The sequence below is a fragment of the Miniopterus natalensis genome, chromosome 1 (genome assembly GCF_054644295.1).
Source record: "Miniopterus natalensis isolate mMinNat1 chromosome 1, mMinNat1.hap1, whole genome shotgun sequence".
Lineage (NCBI taxonomy): Eukaryota > Metazoa > Chordata > Mammalia > Chiroptera > Miniopteridae > Miniopterus > Miniopterus natalensis.
In genome coordinates this window covers 59,205,332-59,225,547 of record NC_142081.1, presented here as the reverse complement: position 1 = coordinate 59,225,547, position 20,216 = coordinate 59,205,332, and the positions used below count along the sequence as shown (strand labels likewise).

Genomic DNA, 20,216 nt, shown 5'->3' with positions numbered 1-20,216 from the left:
AAAGGGCAAAGGACTTGGTTGGAGAAAATGTGCTTAATTTGCCTTCAAAGGACAATTTAACCAATTGGATGTCCCCTCTAGTACCTAGACAACCAAAGGGGGCAAATTAAGAAATAACCTATAGCTGCCCAGACCCTATTACCAGGAAGTCTACCCTTTTATTTTGGTAGAGAGAGGTTTTGGTTTGGTTTCTTCCCACTAACACCCCCAGATTTATTGAGATAAAATTAACATATATATTGCTTCTCCACCTTTTGGTTAAGATCAAGTGCAGTATCTGTTCTTATCAGTTTAACATCTGATATGTCCTCTATCTAAGGATATAAAAAAAATTAACATATAACTTTGTGTAAGTTTATGATATAAAATGTGATGATTTGATATAAGTATACTGTGAAATGATTACCAAAATAAGGGTAGTTAACACACCTATCAGCTCACATAGTTATTGTGTGTGTGTGTATGTGTGTGTGTGTGTGTGTTGAGAACTTTCAAGATCTATTCTCTTAGCATCTTCCAAGTATACAATCCAGTACTGTCATCTATAATCATCATGATGTACATTAGATTCCCAGTACTTAATGATCTTAGGGCTGGAAGTTTGTACCTTTTTAACACCTTTACTAATTGCCCCCATTCCCCTAATTCCTGGCAACCACCAATCTACTCTCTCTTGCTGTTCGGTTTTTTTTAGATTCAGTATATATATATATATATATACAGTATTTCTATTTCTCTGTCTGATTTATTTCACTTAGCATAATGCTAAGTTCATCCATTTGTCACAAATTGCAAGATTTCCTTCTTTTTATGGCTGAATAATATTCCACTGTATACATATACCACATTTTCTTTAACCATTCATCCAACTATAAATACTTAGGTTGTTTCCACATCTTGGCTATTGTAAATAATGCTGCAACATAAAAATGGGAATGCAGGTATCTCTTTGAGATCCTGTTTTCATTTCCCTCATATATATATTTACCCAGAAGTAAAATTGCTGGATTATAGGGTAGTTCTATTTTTAATTTTCTGAGGATCTGCCATACTGTTTTCCATAGTGGACCCACCAATTTAAATTCCCACCAACAGTGCACAAGAGTTCCCCTTGCTCCACATCCCCTCCAGTACTTATTTTTTGTCTTTTTTATGACAGCCAATTTAACAGGTGTGAGGTCATATCTCACTGTGGTTTTGATTTGAATTTCCCTGATAATTAGTGATGTTGAGAACCTTTTCATGTATTGGTTGGCATTTTGTATATCTTCTTTGGAAAAATGTCTATTCAGGTCCTTTTGCCCATTTTTAAACTGAATAATTTGTTTTTTTCCTATTGAGTTGTATGAATTCCTTATATATTGTGGATATTAACTCCTTACCAGATATATGGCTTGCAAATATTTTCTCCCATTCCATAAGTTGCCTTTTTATTTCGTTGATCTTTTCTTTTGCTGTGTAGAACGTTTTTAGTTTGATGTAGTCCCATTTGTTCATTTTTGTTTTTGTTGCTTGTGGAGGTTTGTTTTAAGAAATTTGCATCTGTGCTGCTAACTCAAACCTAGTCATCTAAAAGCTAAGGTTTGCCTAAAAAGTGCATGAAACAAGAGAGGCAATTTAATCCTTGAGCAAAAATGGGCTTGATATCTCCATTTCTTTCCTTTTGAGAAGGTAAACATTCCAGAAGGAGATGTTCAAGAGGGCAGACTGCCAATCCTAATAAAAAATATCCTCTCAGTAGGTGGAGGTAGGTCTTGATTCAAAGGATAGAAGGCATTATTTGGATATTCAGCCCCTTAAATGCTGATGCTGCTGAGCTTGATCCAAAGGTGGCTACGCAAAACTCACTACAAAGTTCTTTTGACATAATGGGGACCCTTCACCTGACAGCTCTCAAGTCCAGGAAAATAAAAATTATGTGGTAGAAACCTGCTGTGGAAAGCTACCAAACAAAAGGAAAGATGAGAAACTCTTCATATATTTGAGGCAAGAGAATAGAGCTGGGAAAGAAGACCTCAAGCAGAATCTATGAGAAAGCAATAATGATTATAAAAGTGAATCTTTCAAGAGACAGAAGCTCTTTTCTTTTGAAAAGAATAAACTGAGTAGTTAAAAGAGTAAAAGACATTCCAAACAAGTTATAGTACGGTGACATAAAGAAGATATTAGCCCAGCCCATGTGGCTCAATGGTTGAGAGTTCACCTATGAACCAGGAGGTGACTGGTTTGATTCCAGGTCAGGGCACATGCCAAGGTTGAGGGCTAGATCCCCAGTAGGGGGCATGCAGGAGGAAACTGATCAATGACTCTCTCTCAACATTGATGTTTCTATCTCTCCTTCTCCCTTCCTCTCTTTGAAGTCAATAAAAACATACTTTTTTTAAAAAAGAAGACAGCCTGGCCGGGTATGGCTCAGTGGTTGAGCATTGACCTAGGATCCAAGAGATCACGTTTTGATTCCCGGTCAGGGCACATGCCCAGGTTGTGGGCTTGATCCCCAGTCAGGGGTGTGCAGGAAGCAACTGATCAATGACGACTGTCTCATCATTGATGTTTCTATCTATCTCTCTCCCTCTCCCTTCCTTTCTGAAATCAATAAAGATATATATTTTTTTAAAAGACAGTTAAAATAAATTTACGAGTCTACAATTATTTCAAAATAAGTTTTTTTAAACTAGGTTTTACCTGAAGCCAACAGAGTTTTCCATGACGACACACGTTAGCTCCTTCTGCAGCCACACTCAAGACACTCTGCTTCTTAATGTGGAGCATCTGGTAAGAATAAAGAAGAAAATGAATTCTCCAAGGAATTATTTTGCAATTATGACATCATGAATGACACAAGTAAAATGGCTAGCAATGAACAAAGTGGATCATATTTTTTAAACTCACAAAATCTGAATAATCCAAAATAGGAGTCTGCTTCACACACACACACCCACACACACCATCACTGAACACTTCTGATCCTCTTTTTAGTTTTCACAAAATTATTCCACAACTGGAAAATAAACCACTCATATTCCAAATGCTAATAAGATCCTTTTGTTACCACTAATGCTACAGAGAATGATTTCTAGTCTTTATGGCCAGATTCCACATCAAAGAACAGCACCCTAGCACAGAGAAATGTACTATACCTGAAGGGAACTCACATAGTGGCTGAGTTTCAGTATCTACTGTTCAGAATCAGCGAGACAAGGACTCTACAGGTCCCTTCAAATCTTGGATTCACTGAATTACTCAAAATTGAAATAGTGGCATCCCAGGAACATATGCTGGTCCTTTAATTATCTACAATCTTACCCTGTTTCAAAACACTATGTAATTCTAAAATCCTTAATCCAAAATCTATGAAAATATCTATATAATACAAGATTCTCCCCATTTTATAGGTAGGTAAATTACTCAAGAATATAACGGCATGGTAACTATGCTAAGCACAATACCTTCCTTTAGACAGCATAAAGTGTTCCGCATTCTGAGTATCTTTTATCACTGATGAAAAGAGGGGGCTGCAGTTTAGTTCCATCCTCAGTCAACAACAAGAAGGCTGCAGAACTGAGAACAAAAGCTGATTTCCCTATTGATAAGGATTTCCTACCTCTTCAAATTTCCAAAGCAAAAGTTCTTATTCCATTTTTGTTGTCATGGACCCTTCAAAGAATCTATTGATTGTAAAGAATTCTTATAACTTAATTTAAAAGTGGGCAAAAGAATAGACATTTCTCTGAAGAAGATATACAGTAGCCAAAAACACCCCATTAAAAACATTATTAACTATCAGGGAAACACAAATCAAAACCACAATAAGATATTATTTCATACCACTAGAATGGCTATAATGAAAATGACAGATAACATATTCTTGAGGCTTTAAATATAAGAAGCTAACTCGAATTTGTATCTCCAACTCAGACCTTTCTCTTCATCTCTAGACTTAGGCTGACAGAGACTAAACTCCTAATTATCTCCTCCAAACCTTTTCCACCCATAATCTTTCCGTCTCAATTTAATAGCAACTCCACAATTCAGGTAAGAATGTGGAGAAATTGGAACCTTCATATCCTGCTGGTGGGAATGTAAAATGGCACAGCAGCTTTGGAAAACAGTACGACCAATCCTCAAAAAATTAAACATAAAGTTACTATATGACCCAGCAATTTCACTTCCAGGTGTCTATCCAAGAGAAATGAAAACACATGACCACACAAAAACCTGTACGTGAATGTTCAAAGCAGTATTATTTACGATAGCCAAAAAGTAGAAACCACCCAAATGTCCATCAAATGGCGAAAGGATAAATGAAATGCGGTATATCCATACAAAGGAATATTTGGCAATAAAAATAAGTGAAATACTGATACAAGCTATTACACAGATGAACCTTGAAAATGTTATGCTAAGCAAAAGAAGCCAGTCACAACGACAATATAATGTGTGATACTATTCAAATAAAATGTTCTAAACAGGCAAATCCACAGAGGCATGAAATGGATTAGTGGTTGTCAGGGGCTAGGGAGGGGTTAGAGGTGACAGCTAAGGAGTATGAGGTTTCTTTTGGGGGTACTGAAAACGTTCTAAAATTCATTCTGGTGATGGATGTACAACTGCGAATATGCTAAAAGCCAGAGAATTGTACATTTTAAATTGGTGAATTTTACAGCACGTGGATTAGATCTCAGTAAAGCTGTTTAAAAAAAAGGAAAGCTGACACTCCTGTCCTGGCCAGTGTGCTCAGTTGGCTGGAGCGTCATTCCATACGCCAAAAGGCTGTGGGTTCAATTTCCAGGCAGGGCACATACCCAGGTTGCAGGTACAATCCCTTCCTAGGTCAGGGTGTAACTGGGAAGCAATTGAGCAATGTTTCTCTCTCACACAGATCTTTCTCTCTCTCTTTCTCACTCTCCCTTCCTCTCTCTCTAAAATCAATAAAATAAACAAACATATCCTTGAGTGAGGATTAAAAAATATATATATTTTTTTTAAAAAGCTAATACTCCCTTAAAAAATGATTCTCTCATCATTGATGTTTCTATCTCTCTCTCTCTTCCTCTCCCTTCTTCTCTCTGAAATCAATAGACATATTTAAAAAAAAAAAATGTACCCATGCAGACATGAGCATAAGCTTGCATCTAAACAGAAAGTGTAACCCAGAAAGTCCATCTGTGAATCATACCCTAGGCTGAATAATTAGTTACTGCCATGTTTCAAATTAATAAATGATTATAATGAAATTACCTAAACAGAACATCTAGAATTGTCTTTTTAAAATATGAGTAAAAAAGAATTTCTGACTCTCCTCTGAAAGTATCAATGGTGCCCTGGCCAGGTAGCTCAGTCAGTTAGAGTGTCATCCAATACACCAAGGTTGTGGGTTCAATCCCGGGTCAGGGCACACACAAGAAGCAACCAATGAATGCATAAATTGGTGAAACAACAAATAGATGTGTGTGTCTCTCTCTCTCCCTCCCCCTCTCTCTCTCAAATCAATAAAGAGCCCTCCCTGGCTGGTTTGTCTCAGTGGTTAGAGCATTGGGCCATGGACTGGAGGGTTCTGGGTTCAATTCTGACCAATGGCACTACCTCAGTCGCAGGCTTGATCCCCTGCCCTGGTTAGTTCCCATGCAGGAGGCAGCCAATTGATGTCTCTCTCATATCTATCTATCTATCTATCTATCTATCTATCTATCTATCTATCTATCTATCTATCTATCTATCTATCTTTCTTCCTTTCTTTCTTTCTTTCTTTCTTTCTTTCTTTCTTTCTTTCTTTCTTTCTTTCTTTCTTTCTTTCTTTTTCTTTCTCTTTCTTTCTTTCTTTCTTTCTTTCTTTCTTTCTTTCTTTCTTTCTTCTTTCTTTCTTTCTCCTTCCTTCCTTCCTTCCTTCCTTCCTTCCTTCCTTCCTTCCTTCCTTCCTTCCTTCCTTCCTTCCTTCCCTCCCTCCCTCCCTCCCTCCCTCCTTCCCTCCCTCCCCTCTCTCTGAAAAGCAATGGAAAAAATATTCTCAGGTGAGAATTTAAAAAATAATAATAATAAAATAAAATAAAGAAAATGTAAAATAATAAAAAATAAAGAAAAGTGCCAATGGCTGTCCATCTTACTCAAGTCAAACTCATAATGTCGAAAAAAGCCCAACCTGATCTACTTCCTGTTTCCTCTCATTTCCTCTCACTCTTCTTCATTGTGATTTGCCACACTGAACACCCTACAAGCCAAATGTGCCTCAATCTCAGAGCCTTTGTACTTGCTAATTAAACTTTAAGTTCTTGACCTTCTGGCTCCCTTCTTTAAGTTCTGGCTCCCTTCTTTCAGGTCTGTGTTTCAAAGTCACCTCTTCACAGAGGTTTCCTCTGTCTAAAAACAGGAACTCCCTGTCACTCTATTCACCACATCATGCTTTATTTTTCTTCATAAAACTTATCACCAGGTTATATACAATTATTTATTTCCTTGTGTGAGCAGAGCAAGGACACTGGGCCAGGTACAGAAGGTCACCAGGTGCAAAGCCCCGAGTGCCTCAAAAGGACAACTGTAGGGTGGGACCTTGCCCCAAGGGTGGCCTTTCCTCCTCTAACAAGGGTCATGCGGCTGGACTCCCTGACCTTTCTTCCCTAGAGAAAACATCTAGGCCTCAGTTGTATTTCAGCTCCAGGCCCAGAAAAGCAGCACAACTAGCCATGGCTGACCTCAGAAGAAGTTGCATTGAATGATGGCCCCCACCTTGGTGTCAACCAATCAATCAGTGGAGACCACAACTCTGAAAGGACACACCTGGAAAACTGCTAAATATTATAATGAGATCTTTCCCCGACCTCCCCTAAGGCAAAAACGATCAGGATGGAGGGCCCAGAGCTCACCTACCCAGGAGCAGCCTGCGCCTGTCTTTGCCTTTCCTTTTCCCTTTTCCTTCTCTCCATCCCCACCCCCACCCCCCAAGGCACATTAGCACTAGCTTTCTCACTCCCAACTCCCAAAGGCCCTTTCTTTGACTCTCTATAACTTGTTTCCTAAGCCCATTTCTTCTAGGAACTACTTCTTCCATCTCTGTAATTTTACCAAATAAATGTTCTCTTAGAGTTTGGGTCTTGGCTCTGAATTCTTTCCTAGCCAGAACCCAAGTTCCAAGGTTGCTGAACCCAGGTCCAGTGTTGCTGAACCACAGGCCTAACACCCAGTGCCATTCTGCCGCCTACAACACTTGCACTAAAATGTAAGGTTCTTGAGGGCTGGAAATTGATGAGTTTTACCCCAACCTCAGAACAATGCCTGGTATATAGCAGGCACTCAAATATTTTTGTTGAATTATTAGAGCAAACATCAATGATCTTATAAGAGAAAAATTCTGAGACATAGACATGATCCCCATATGTAGACAATACTGGGAATGATTGAAGGCAATACTTACTGCAGCACCAAACTTCTGCTGGAACTGATCAATGACTGTGTATGTCACCTCTTCTTCCTCTACAAGGGAATGATGGTATTAGATATTTCTTCCTTAGAAACAGAATAGCCCTCCCACTAATTTTAGCTAAATTAATAAACTCCTACTCTATTGCAACTCAAGTGTCTAATGTCATCATCTGCATTGGCCCATCACACAGTGAACACTATTAGCACCTTCTTTGTCAACTGAGAATAAACAAAAGCCCAACAAATGATAATCTTATGAACTGGACAATTTAGTCATTTCTTGTGATAATCCAGTAATCTTTCCCTCATCATAGGTTTATCTTAAATACTTCAAGACATACACTTTTTAAAAGCATGTTCATAACAAAAAATAATAGTTTATAATAAATTAGTCTTGGAGATGGGCCAATGTCCACACGTTTGGAATTCTCTGGGTCCTGAAAATTAATTATTTTTTAATTATGTAACTTAAAAGATTATAGGTATAGTATAATATATAGTTCATCATCTCCCAACATTTGAAACTTTGGGGTGGCCCATGACACAGTCCATGTACCTCTTTCTTTTTTCCATCCATACTCACTCTCTTGGTGGCCTATCTCATCTAGTCTCAAGGCTTTAAATATCATGTATAGCTAACTCTTGAATATGTATCTACATCTCAGACCTTTCCCCTCATCACTAGACTTACATTCAAACTTAGGTTGACAGAAACTAAACTCCTAATTATCTCCCCCAAACCTTTTCTACTCATAGTCTTTTCCATCTCAGTTTAATAGCAACTCCATACTTCAGGGTGCTCAGGCCCAAACCCCTGAAGGCATCCTTGATTCCTCTCTCTCACATCCACATCTGATCTATCAGTACATGGTGTTTGCTCCACCTCAACATACATCCAGAATTCTACTTCTTACCAACCATACTGCCACCACTAGGATGCAAGCTTCATCACACCCACTTGTCTAAAATTTATTTCAACAGCCTCCTAATGGGTATTCATGCTTTCACCCTTGTCCTCCTTTCAGTATCTCTCTATACAGTATTTAGATAGATCTTGTTAAAACAGAAGTCAGATCATGTAACTTTTCTGCTCAAAACTCTCCAGTGGGAAATAAAAGCTTTAAAATAGTATACGATAGTATAAAAATATGAAATACTTAGGGATAAATATGGCAAAAGATATGTAAGACATGCTGAGAACTACAAAACATTGCTGAGAAATTAAAGATCTAAATAAATGGAAAGATATACTAAGTTTATGGATTGGAATATAGTGGTGCCTCGGTTTTCAAACGTCTCCGTTGACGAACATTTTGGTTTATGAACGTCATAAACCCAGACATAAATGCTTCGATTTTCGAACACACCGAACACACCTCGGAAGTCGAACATGCCACACAGCTTCCGCTGAGAGCAAGATCCAGAGGCTTAGCTGTTGACTGTTGATCCCTCAGTTTTCGAACGTTTCAAAACTCTAACAGTCTTCCAGAACGATTACATTCGAAAACCAAGGTACCAATGAACTCAGTATTGTTAAGATACCAATATTCCCCAATCTGTCAATTCAATGCAATCCCAATAAAAATTCCAGCAGGGTTTTTTGGTGGAAATTAGCAAGCTGATTCTAAAGTTCACAGGGAAATGCAAAGAACATAAAATAGCCTAAACAGTTTTGAAAAAGAGCAAAGTTTGAGAACTAATACCACCTGATTTCAAGCATAAATCAACAACAAACAAAACTATTTTTGGTGTAAAGATAGAAAAATACATCAATGAAATAAAACAGTGTGAAGAAATAAACCTACCCACTTATGGACAATGGATTTTGGACAAAGGTGCAAATGTAATTGAATAGAGAATATATAGTCTTTTCAACAAATGGTGCTGAACAACTGGTTATTCATATGCAAAAAAAGAACTTTGATCCACACTCACATCTTATACAAAAATTAACTGAAAATGAGTCATAGACCTAAATGTAAACCTAAAACTATGAAACATCTAGAAGAAAACATGGAGAAAATCTTTGTAACTTTGAGTTAGGATAAAATTTCTTAGACATAACATCAAAAGCATAATCCATAAAAGCAAATATGGATAAATTGTAGTTCATCAAAATTTTAAAAGTCTGCTTTTCAAGAGATACTTTAAGAGAATGAAAAGCCAGACCACAGAGTTAGAGAAAACATTTGCAAAGCATTTGTCTGAGAAAGACTTGTATCCAGAATATATAAAGAACTCCAAACACTGAATAAGAACATATTTTAATAAGATGAGCAAAAGATATGAACAGACATTTTACCAAAGATATTCAATGGCAAATAAGCACATGAAAAGATCCTCTACATCCTTACTCATTAGGGAAATGATAAATCCAAAAAATCCTCCAGTGGTTTCTCTTCTCACTTCGCAGTCAGAGCCCCTTCAGTGATGTACAACTTCCTCCACGATTCACTGGCCCCACTTCACGTCCTACTACTCTCCTTGCTCCACCTACACCGATCTGTGGCTGTTATGTAAAGATTCTGACATGTTCCTATCTCAGGGCTTTTGTATTTGTTCTTTTTTCTACCTAAAAAATATTTCCACAGATATCTATTCAGCTCTATCCCTCACCTTCTCCAGGCCATTACGAAAATGTCACCATATGGTAAGGCCTGTCCTGGACAACCTAAACTGTTAAACCACCCTCTCCAGAGACTTCTATCTTTTGTTTTTCTCTCCAAAGCAGCTGGCACTAGCATACTATATATTATACTCATTTATCTTAATTATTTAGTGTCTATTTCCTACACCACAGCTCAGTGAGGTAACAGATACCACCCCTCAGTATACATAATGACTGGATAGAGTGTACACTCAAATATTAAATAAACAAATGAATCATGATATTTTATCTTAATTCAGGACCAAGAAGCAATGGCCTAGCTGAGCATTCCATATGGAGCCCTGACTCAGGGTTATACCAACTCTGAAGAGTTCTGAACCACAATAAAGAGAGCCTAGTGCTTACCCGACGGGCTGTACTTGAGGTCATTCAGGAGAGAGGTGGTTGGTGCCTCAGGAGCAGGAGGAGGAGACTCACATACATTTAGGTCTTCATCTTTCACTTTATCCAACCTTGTTCTTTCTGTATTTAGACTACGCTTACAAAAAACAACATTCAGGTGAATTGTTCTTTGTTGCTAATGCCATACACAGACCTTGCCATACATCAATGATAAGAACTCAAGGCCTCCATTTCAGAGAGGGCCCATTCATCCACTGCTTACACTGATTTGAATATACCATTTAAAGATGGAAGAAGCCCTGGCTGGCATGGCTCAGTGGTTAGAGTGTTGGCCTGTGCACCAGAGGGTTGCAGGTTCTATTCCTGGTCAAGGGCACGTACCTGGGTTGCAGGTCCACTCCCGGCCCCTTGCTGGGCAAGTGTGGGAGGCAACCTATTACATCGATGTTTCTCTCTTTCTCTCCCCATCCACCCTCCCTTTCACTCTTAAAAAAAAAAAATCAATGGAAAAAATATCCTCACTTCTTGGGTAAGGACTGAAAAAAAGATTTAAAAAAATAATAAAGATGGAAGAAAATATCCATCTATTTTTTCTCATTTCTATTACCCAGCTACTGAATTAGAGTTAAGGCTTTCTTTCCTAATGTATACGTTTGGGTAACATCATAATTAAGAAAATTATTCCATCATACCTAACAGAGGATGCTTTTCCTCCCACTGCACCTTGTTCCACTTCGTCCAGTAGTTCCACTGTAAAAGAAACAAGGGGCTTCCAACAGTTTCCAATTTGAAATCAATTAACACCCTCATCTGCCCCTGCCCACAGTTTGACTGTGTTCCACAAATAGTAACTGGGAATGAAATGTTAGTTCCTAGAGGCCTTTATATGCTAACAATAGAGTAGAAAAGACTATCCAAAGTACTGAAGACTCCTTTTATTTATTTTTATTTTTCAAGTACAGTTGGCATTCAATATTATATTAGTTTCAGATGTACAGCACAGTGGTTAGACATTTATATAACTTATTAAGTGATCACCCCGATAAGTCTAGTAGCTACCTGGCACCATACTGTTATTATGATATTATTAACTATATTCCCTATGCTGTGCTTTACATCCCCATGACTATTTTGTAACTACCAATTTGTACTTCTTAATCCTTTCATCTTTTTTTCACCCAGCTCCCAATCCCCTCCCATCTGGCACCCATCAGTTGGTTCTCTGTATCTATGAATTTCTTTTTTGTTTGTTCATTTATTTTGTTTTTTAGATTCCATATATAAGTGAAATTATATTAGTCTTTCTCTGTCTGACTTATTTCACTTAGCAAAATACCCTCTAGGTCCATCCATGTTGTCGTAAATGGTAAGATTTCATTCTTTTTTATGGACAAGTAATATTCCATTGTATATATATATACCACCTCTTCTTTATCCAAATGTCTGATGGACACTTAGGTTGTGAAGACTCCTAATAAATATGTCCCTATGTAGCTTCCTTGGCAGGATTAGGAACTTCTCTACATGTTATGTTTGCCTTTTTTGTTCCAGGGCACTTCTGTGGACATATAGATTGGTTCTAGAGATAGCTTTTCTTTTATATTCATTCCAATCCTAATGCACCTTCTATCACACTATGTACTGTTTGGAGGTTTTCTATGAAATCATTTACAGATCTGTCCCTTTCAAACTCTCACAGGCTGGTACATTAATAGTTCAGTGACATGAAAGGTAATAAAAACTAGATTAGAAATCACAAAAGATACATGAGAGAAAACATTCCATGAGATTCTGAACCATTTATTTTTAACCTAGCAGTACAGGGAATGTAGGGAAATATGTATCATTGATTCTAAGATACACATCTTAAACAGCTCTGAAATTGGTTATGATTTACAGTAAGTACACATGACAATTGGAAGCCTTTTTTCTTTTCTTTCTTAGGGTGGGAAAAGTAATAGTGTATCTTATAATTAATGGTATCTTAGATTCAATTGCATACACTTAGTTACTTTTCAGGAAAGGCTCTCGGGGCCACTCTCAAATGTCTTTCCCCTAAACTATCTAGAAGTGTTGAGTTTGGGGCAGAGAAAGTGAAATTCACTAAAAACACTGATTAATCAATTATTATCCTTCATCATGATAATTCTTATTCAAGGTGCTTTTCAGGGAGACCCCTCCATGTCTGATTGAGCCACAGTGCAAAGGAGAAGGCCATCTTTTGAGCCTAAAAATTATGAACAAAGGCTAAGTCCTGAGAAGAGAATTTAGGAGAAGATGAAATCTAAGTGTACAGATCACAAAGCTGGTCAGTGGTTAATATTCTCCTGAGTTAGGAAGATGATAGTAGCAATTCCTTCACTTCCCTTTTTAAACACATCCACAGCCTAGCTTTGTGCCAGATCAGAGCTCTGTTCCTCTGCAAAGGCTAATACTTAAAACACAATTAAGAAACCCACTACTGCCACCACCATCACTGACATTATAAAAAGGTGTTGAAGGGACAGAGTTTTACAGTAGCATACTTAGTGACAAAGAACAGTTAGATAGATGGCTAGAAGTGGGTCTGGATTGGCAGTCATTAATTTGGTGAGATTTTCATCTCTCCCTAAATTCTACTTCTCTCACAAAACAAAGTAATCTTTTAAGCAGCAGTAATTTCTCATTCATAGGAGTCCTTTCCTTTCCTCATATTTGCCCCAATGGTGAGAAATGTAGAGCTCTAAGCAGTCCCAGATCTCTCTGCCCTGCACTGATCTTTACTCCTCCTTAGAGGGCTTTCTGCTTTTGAGTTCTTGAAAGCAAACATAGTTCTTGCTCCTCGCCCTTTTCTTAGCCCATGTGGCTTGTCTGAAGCACACTGAGATGAGCTTCTAAACTCTTTCAGGAAAACAACTGAACCTACTCAACAAAATGGCTTTTGTTGGCAGAAATAAAGAACAGGGCTGCTTCCTGTGATCCCCAAACCCAAAAAGCTCTAAAAACCAAAAAAAAAAACAAAACAGTAATTCTTTTGGCAGCAAAACCTAAACTGACATACTATTTATAGTCCTTTTTTATTCCACTTAGTATGATTATCCACCCATTTCTCTATAGAAATGTGTTTTATTACAGAGTCCTGCCTAGATCCACTTGAGGTGTTATGTAATATGAACGTTATATATCCTGTGTTAGGCTTTCCAAAAGTCCAGAACAATTCTGGATTCTGAAACATTTCAGAATAAGGGACTGATGTACTGTGAATCTGCAGTGTTAAACTCGCTTGCTGATCAAGACAATTCCTTTCTGTTCAGATTCCTAACTCTGCCTGCTGGCTGAGTCTCTAGTAATGGGCACCAGCAATCCTCACATTGTAAAACTAAGATGACTAAAATTCTCTAAGACTATTCTGCTCATAATATCCATTGAAACAGTAACGTAAGGGTCAATTCTCAAATACTAACTTTAAGAGTTCATAAGTGCAATATTAAAGGCAAGATAACATTTTTTTTTTCAAATATTGGAATGAGGCAGTGCAGTGAGTTTACTACTACTGCAAATCCCAATAACAGCATTCAGGAAAATGAAGTTCTCACCATTCACAATCTCATGCCCAAAAAACATCTTCACTCCTGGGACACTTCGACCAGTCTCCACATTCTTCACTGTTATAGAAAACAATTCAATTGGTTAATAAGAAATAATATTCCTTAAAACTATTAGAAAATATGATGTCTCTCAAAAGTGCTCAATCTGAGTTTTATAAAAATTCCCCAATTATTTTCCCCAAAGAATGGAGTCAATAACAAATTACAAAGCTATAGCCTTGAAACAACTAGTATAAAGAACAGAGGGAACCCTAGAGAAACTAAAAGGGCACTAGTAGTACACTGAACTTAAACTTCTCCCAAGAAGCTCTGACTGGGTAGCTCAGTTGCTTAGAGCATCATCCTGATACACCAAGGTTGTGGGTTCCGCCTCCGGTGAGGGCACATACAAGAATCAAACAATGAATACATAAATAAGTGGAACAATAAATTTATGTTTCTTTCTATCTTCCCCTTCTTCTCTCTCTCTCTCTCTAAAAATCAATAATAAGCAAACATTTACACTTCTCCCAAGAATATGCAAAGGCCTTTGGGGCTAAGGATTATATCTACTTACTATATTCCCATTGATTTTTACTTCACCTAACTCCAGAAAAATTTTCAGGCAGTTGACTCAATTTCTACAGTCCACACTCTGTTTCATGTCATGCTATATGCTCAAAAATATGAATTGTCAGGAACAATCCAATTCCTGGCCCAAACACAGGGCTCTTCTTTGAGCAGATAAGGGAATTAGTTGTTCAGATGTCATGTCTACAATATGCTGTTATTTTTTTTAGATGGAACTGCTTATAGCAGCTGCATATTCCCACATTTCTCAGCAATCCAAAACAACTGAGTTTCACCCTCACTATTTGACAATATTCTTACTGAGGTCAAAGATCACCAGCTGCCTATTTCTCAAATCCAAAAAAAGTTTAGTCTTAACATACTTGGCTCCCATGGATCCTTTGATACTGTTCTCTCTTTTCTTCTTGGCTTATAGGATACTCTCTGTTTTTAGTTCTTTTCCTACTAGTTACCTGGAACTACCACGCCAGGCACCATGCTAATTATTTGCCTACATTTAATTATCCAGTAACATAAGATGGGCATTTCATTATCTCCATTACGGAGGAATCTAAGGCTCAGAAAGGTTGAATAATTTGCTTAAGGTCACACTGCTAGTAAAAGACATAGTTAGGACCCAAACCCAGGCCTCAGTGATTTTAATATGCATCTCATAACCAGTGTTACACTGTCACCCTGATTTGCTTCCAGTCTCCTTAGTCTCCTCTACCATCTCTGCATGCCCATTAAACATTGATAGTCCCCAGGAATATGTTATTCATATTTTTTCCTTCTTCTTGAATGATCACATAGACTTCCTAGCTGTCCTGACATCTGTTATTTCTCCAGTATGAAATATTTCTCTGAGTTCCACTCACATTTTCAACTGACTAATGGCAGAGTTACTATAAAATTTTCAAACTGAAATAATTATCTTCTCCCAGTAACCAATAAACCTGCTCCTCTTACCATTACTATCAATTAATAACAGTACTATACACCTAACTGAGTCATAAATGTAGGAGTCATTTTCCATTGCTCTTTACCTAATGATTACTTGGTTACTCATCCCATCTCCTAAGCATTTATAGAATCTGTTTTCTCTTCTCCATTCCTTGCCAAGGCCCATCATTTCTTTCATTGTGTTCCTTAATTGTCTGAATAGTTCCTGTCTATTCTCCTTGCATCTAGTCTCCCTACTTCAATCCTTCCTTCACACTGCTGTCACAGTGATGTCACACTCTGCTTTGTCCAAATAGTACATAAAATCAGGTAACAAGTGTAAAGAAATATGTTCCACCTCTCTAGAAATATTTTAAAACATGCCAAAATGAAATATCACTTTTTTGCCTACAAAACTATCAAAAATCAAGGAACGATACACGAGCATTTTTTTAAAAACCCAACACTAGATTATTTACTGTAGTTTATTCATTCATTACTAGAAGCAAAATAAGGCACAACCCTTTTGCAAAACTATTTGGAAATACACATCAAAAACATTTAAAATATCCATAACTTTCACCTAGTAATTTCACTTCTGGAACTATTCCTAAGAAAATAATTATGAAATATAATAAACACTTTATTTTATAATTATGAAAATTTTAATTATAATTATTTACATTTTAATTATAACACTGCATTACTGTATATCTTTCTTATGTCTACTACTAGACTGTTTTTTGAAAACAGGGACCACGTTATTCTTATCTATATCCCTGGCACAGTGCCTGGGATATGAAACTAGCAGTAAATGGTTACTAAATGAATTAATCCTAGCCCACAAAAATCATAATATGGCTTAACAATAACCCTAATTTCTCAAATGCCATTTATGTATGTGTTAATTGTGAACTTGAAATTTATGCCAGGAAAACAACTATCCTAGTAAGTCAATATTCTAGCTGAATTTAATACTACATATTGTAGCTTTAGGTGAACACATGGAGAAGCTAGGAGGGTGGGACAACCAGAGAAAGCATGGAAATTCTAAGCCCCTTCCCACCTCTTTGCCCCATCCATCTTTTCCATTTGGCGGTTTCTGAGTTCATGCTTTATAATAAACCAGAAATAAAGCTGGGAGATGTAGAGGTTATTTTATGACCACAAGAATAATAGATAATCACTGAGGTGGCAGAGCAGGAGCACAAGATATCTGGTCCCTCCAGGTATTTTTGAGCCACTGCACTGTTCCTAAGCAACCTACCTCTGGACTTCTTTTTGCATGAGAAAAATAACCGTCTTTGTGGATTTTTCTGCTGAAGCCAAATGCAATTCTATCTAATAGAGTGGTTATTTTTAATTTCAAGATACATATGGAGAAAAATTAAAAGAACTACCCAATTAAAATACTTTCTATATTGAAATTTTCCACAATCATGTCAATAAAAGTATAGAAGTGGGACAAGCTAGCATATGCAGCCATGTTGCTCTGTTAGGAAAAACAGCACACTAATCTTCCTCCTACCCCTTCCCTAAAATAGGAATGATCCCTACTAATAATCCCATGGAGCCCAGAGTCATCACCCAAACTCAGTTACGAATCTCTTAAAAGGCAGAAGATTATGAGAAATAAAAAGAGACCTTTGGAGGGCGTGGGTGGGTGGTGAGAGATTAACCAAGAATTTATATGCATATGTGCATAACCCATGGACACAGACAATAGTGTAGTGAAGGCCTGGCGTGGGGGTAGGTGTGGGGTAGAGGGGGTCAATGGGAGAAAAAAGGGGTACATCTGTAATACTTTCAACAATAAAGATAAGTTTAAAAATAAATAAATAAATAAATAGATAGATGATAGATAGATAGATAGATAGATAGATAGATAGATAGATAGATAGATAGATGATAGATAAAATACAATAAAAAGAGACCTTTCTTCAAGACAACAATCTTGTTAGGGTCCACATGCTGGAGCACTCCCTCAAAGATGCCACAAACCAATGTTAGTTTCACCCTTCTCCACAAAATTTGATTGAGGAAATGGTAGTCACTGCTGGGATCCATGCTTTTTGATTCTAAAAGCAGTCTTCAAGTAATCTTCTTCAAATATCTAAGCATTTGAAAATAAAAGAGATCTATGATTTTTTAAATGTTTTGGGAGGAGTCGAGTTATTTTCCCTTTCCCCATGCCTGGAAGGGACAAGAAAAATAAAAATATGAGAATAATTTAGTTTTGTTCTCTTTTTAGAATGATAATGAAAAAGAGATCACTGTAAGCACTAACTCTACTTTATACATGGGGAACTGAAAACTATAGGACTTAAAACAAGGTAGGCTTGGCTTTTTTGTCTACAAAAAGGAGTAATACCAGCTTTCCTTCCTTAACTAAATAACAGAACATTTAGAGGCTTTTTATCTTTTTAATAGCAACCAAAAAAACCCCTAAAAGAACAAATGAAAAAAAATTGGTATTGGCAAAACATTTCCAATACATGCTGCAATAAACTGTTTACCCAGAAATGTCTGTGATCTACTCTCTTCTAAATCAGTAACATTTCCAGAGTTTTTACCAACCAAAGCATAAGTGACTTAGAACTATCACAATTTATGCATTACCATTCCACCTGCCATGTCACTGCAAGGGCTTCCATCCGACCCTAGCCACAGCTCAAGCAGCAGGCTGCTGTAGTATCACCAACCAGTCATTTGCAGCCTGACAGATTAAACTGCCACATGCTGTATGCTAGTTTAGTAAAATTCAACTGCTTTTGTGATAATGATGCATGCTCATTATAAACAATGATAATGCAGAAATGTAAAAAAAGAAACTTTACCTTGTAGAAATGACTATCATTCATAGTAAATACTCATATTCTTTAGTGTAATACTGTAATTTAAAAGATGAATCTTGTTTTTTAAGTATCTTTTAGAACAATCCTGTGGTTTGGATATCCTTGTTTTTAGAACCCTAGATAAATTTTCCTCTACAATGGTTTAAATTTAAAAACTGCTAGCTTTTGCCACAGTAGGAATAGTCAACCAGCGAATTTACAATTTACTTGAACTATAAATTGACAGAATAATTAAGGCATAATTCAACTAGGAAAAAGGGGAGAAGATACATAGCAATTTTAGCCAGATAAATTACCTATATTTTTACATTTTAAGGTCTAGCAAGTACTTTCACAAATGTTATTTGTTGCCTACAACAACCATTACCTAATTTACACGTGCATACACTGAGGCTTAAAGATTTAAAACACCTGCCCAAAGGCACACATTTAGAAGGTAATGGAACCTGAACGAAAACCAGGCCCCATAGTGAAGGGTATGTGTAGTCTAGGGCAAGACCAAGTGTTAAGCATCCAGAGAAAACATAAGTCACCAAAGTGTCTGAGAAAAATCATCCTTCTTTGTTCAAATCAATCCAACAGGCAAAAGGGGAATTTTTACAGAAACAAAAAAGGGCATAAAATTGGGAAGAAGAAAAAAAAACAGCCTTAATAGAGGCAAAAAAATAATTTATGTTTTTAAAAGGTACATAAGTTTGTGGGATGCTTGGAAAGGAAACAAATATTAAGGTAGGAAAAAACATTAACACAAAGCAAAGAAAGCTTTGACTGAGGACAGCTGCAAATGATAAGATTCAAGATTAGGAAGGTCAGAATCTAGAGATGGGCTTCAATCCACACTTAGAAAAGAGACATCATGTGGCTGACATCAAGGTTTTTCTACCATACCCATACTCCCAAGGAGCTCCTGTGGCTTCTAGAGGGGCATATCCAAAACATCACACTCTGCACGTGAAGGCAGCCATCACTAGGTCCAACAAGAGCAAGTCAGTCATGAAAAAAGAGTGAGACTAGAACCTCGGTCTCAGGCTACGCCTTCAAAGCCTTAGGTGAAGCTTAAAACTAGTTAAGCCAAGTTACTTAGGCAGCTCGCTAAGAGAGTCCCCTAGCGCTTAGGAACTAAGTGATAGGGGTGGGAATTTGGTTCTAACCATATCCCAAACCGGTTCTGTGCAAAACGACACTTGAGGGGTGAGGAGGGGGGTGTAAAGGCATCGAAGCCACAGGAAAAGGACTAGTTCACCTAAGAGGGTGGATTAACATAAGGGGTGGTTTTAATCATTTTCAAGAGAACACAAATATGCCATAAGAATAAAACGCAGCCCTGGCCGATGTGGCTCAGTTCGTCGGAGAGTCGTTCCTCAAAAGGTGGCGGGTGCGAGTCCAGTCGGGGCACCTACGCAGGTTGGATCCCGCCAGGCGCCTGCGGGAGGCAACCCAGGGATGTTTCTCACATCGATGTTTCTCTCTCTCTCCCTTCCTCTAAAATAATGTGTGTGTGTGTGTGTGTGTGTGTGTGTGTGTGTGTGTGTACTCCTCGGGTGAGGATTAAAAAAATACAATGCAAAATTCCTTATTTTTAAGGCAAAATAACAAACTTCAAATAAAAGGCGAGTCATACGCTAGGAATTCACTCTTCTCTGCCGTTAGGGGTTTTTAGCCTAAGGAAGTTTGGGGAATCCTGTCGCAGTCTTCCCCAAATGGTACGTTCCTCGAGCTTCAGTCTTGAACCGTGAAAAGGGACCGCTGCTACGGACGAACTCTCCGCGCGTTCCAAGCCCGCGGCGGCGGTTACCGGAGGACCGGAGACGAGTACGCAACAGTTGGTTCCCAGCTCAGCTCAGCTGACTCTGGCCG

General features: G+C 37.7%; 1 protein-coding gene and 1 pseudogene across 2 annotated transcripts in view; one reads left to right on the top strand and one right to left on the bottom strand.

Annotated features, from left to right (window-relative positions):
• EXD1 (exonuclease 3'-5' domain containing 1) overlaps positions 1-17,571 on the bottom strand; it is a 31,210-nt gene extending 13,639 nt beyond the window's left edge. Inside the window, exons 1-6 of one of the 2 annotated variants that reach the window (XM_016220390.2) lie at positions 17,439-17,571; positions 14,002-14,070; positions 11,119-11,176; positions 10,430-10,557; positions 7,409-7,467; positions 2,686-2,772 (exon numbers count right to left, since the gene is read on the bottom strand). In XM_016220390.2, coding sequence (XP_016075876.2) covers positions 2,686-2,772; positions 7,409-7,467; positions 10,430-10,557; positions 11,119-11,176; positions 14,002-14,070; positions 17,439-17,571 — 534 coding nt within the window. The remainder of the gene's footprint in view (positions 1-2,685; positions 2,773-7,408; positions 7,468-10,429; positions 10,558-11,118; positions 11,177-14,001; positions 14,071-17,438) is intronic. The other variant, XM_087822204.1, reaches the window with a different exon arrangement.
• Positions 239-348, top strand: LOC148094153 (U2 spliceosomal RNA; annotated as a pseudogene).
• Positions 17,572-20,216: the final 2,645 nt, after the last annotated feature.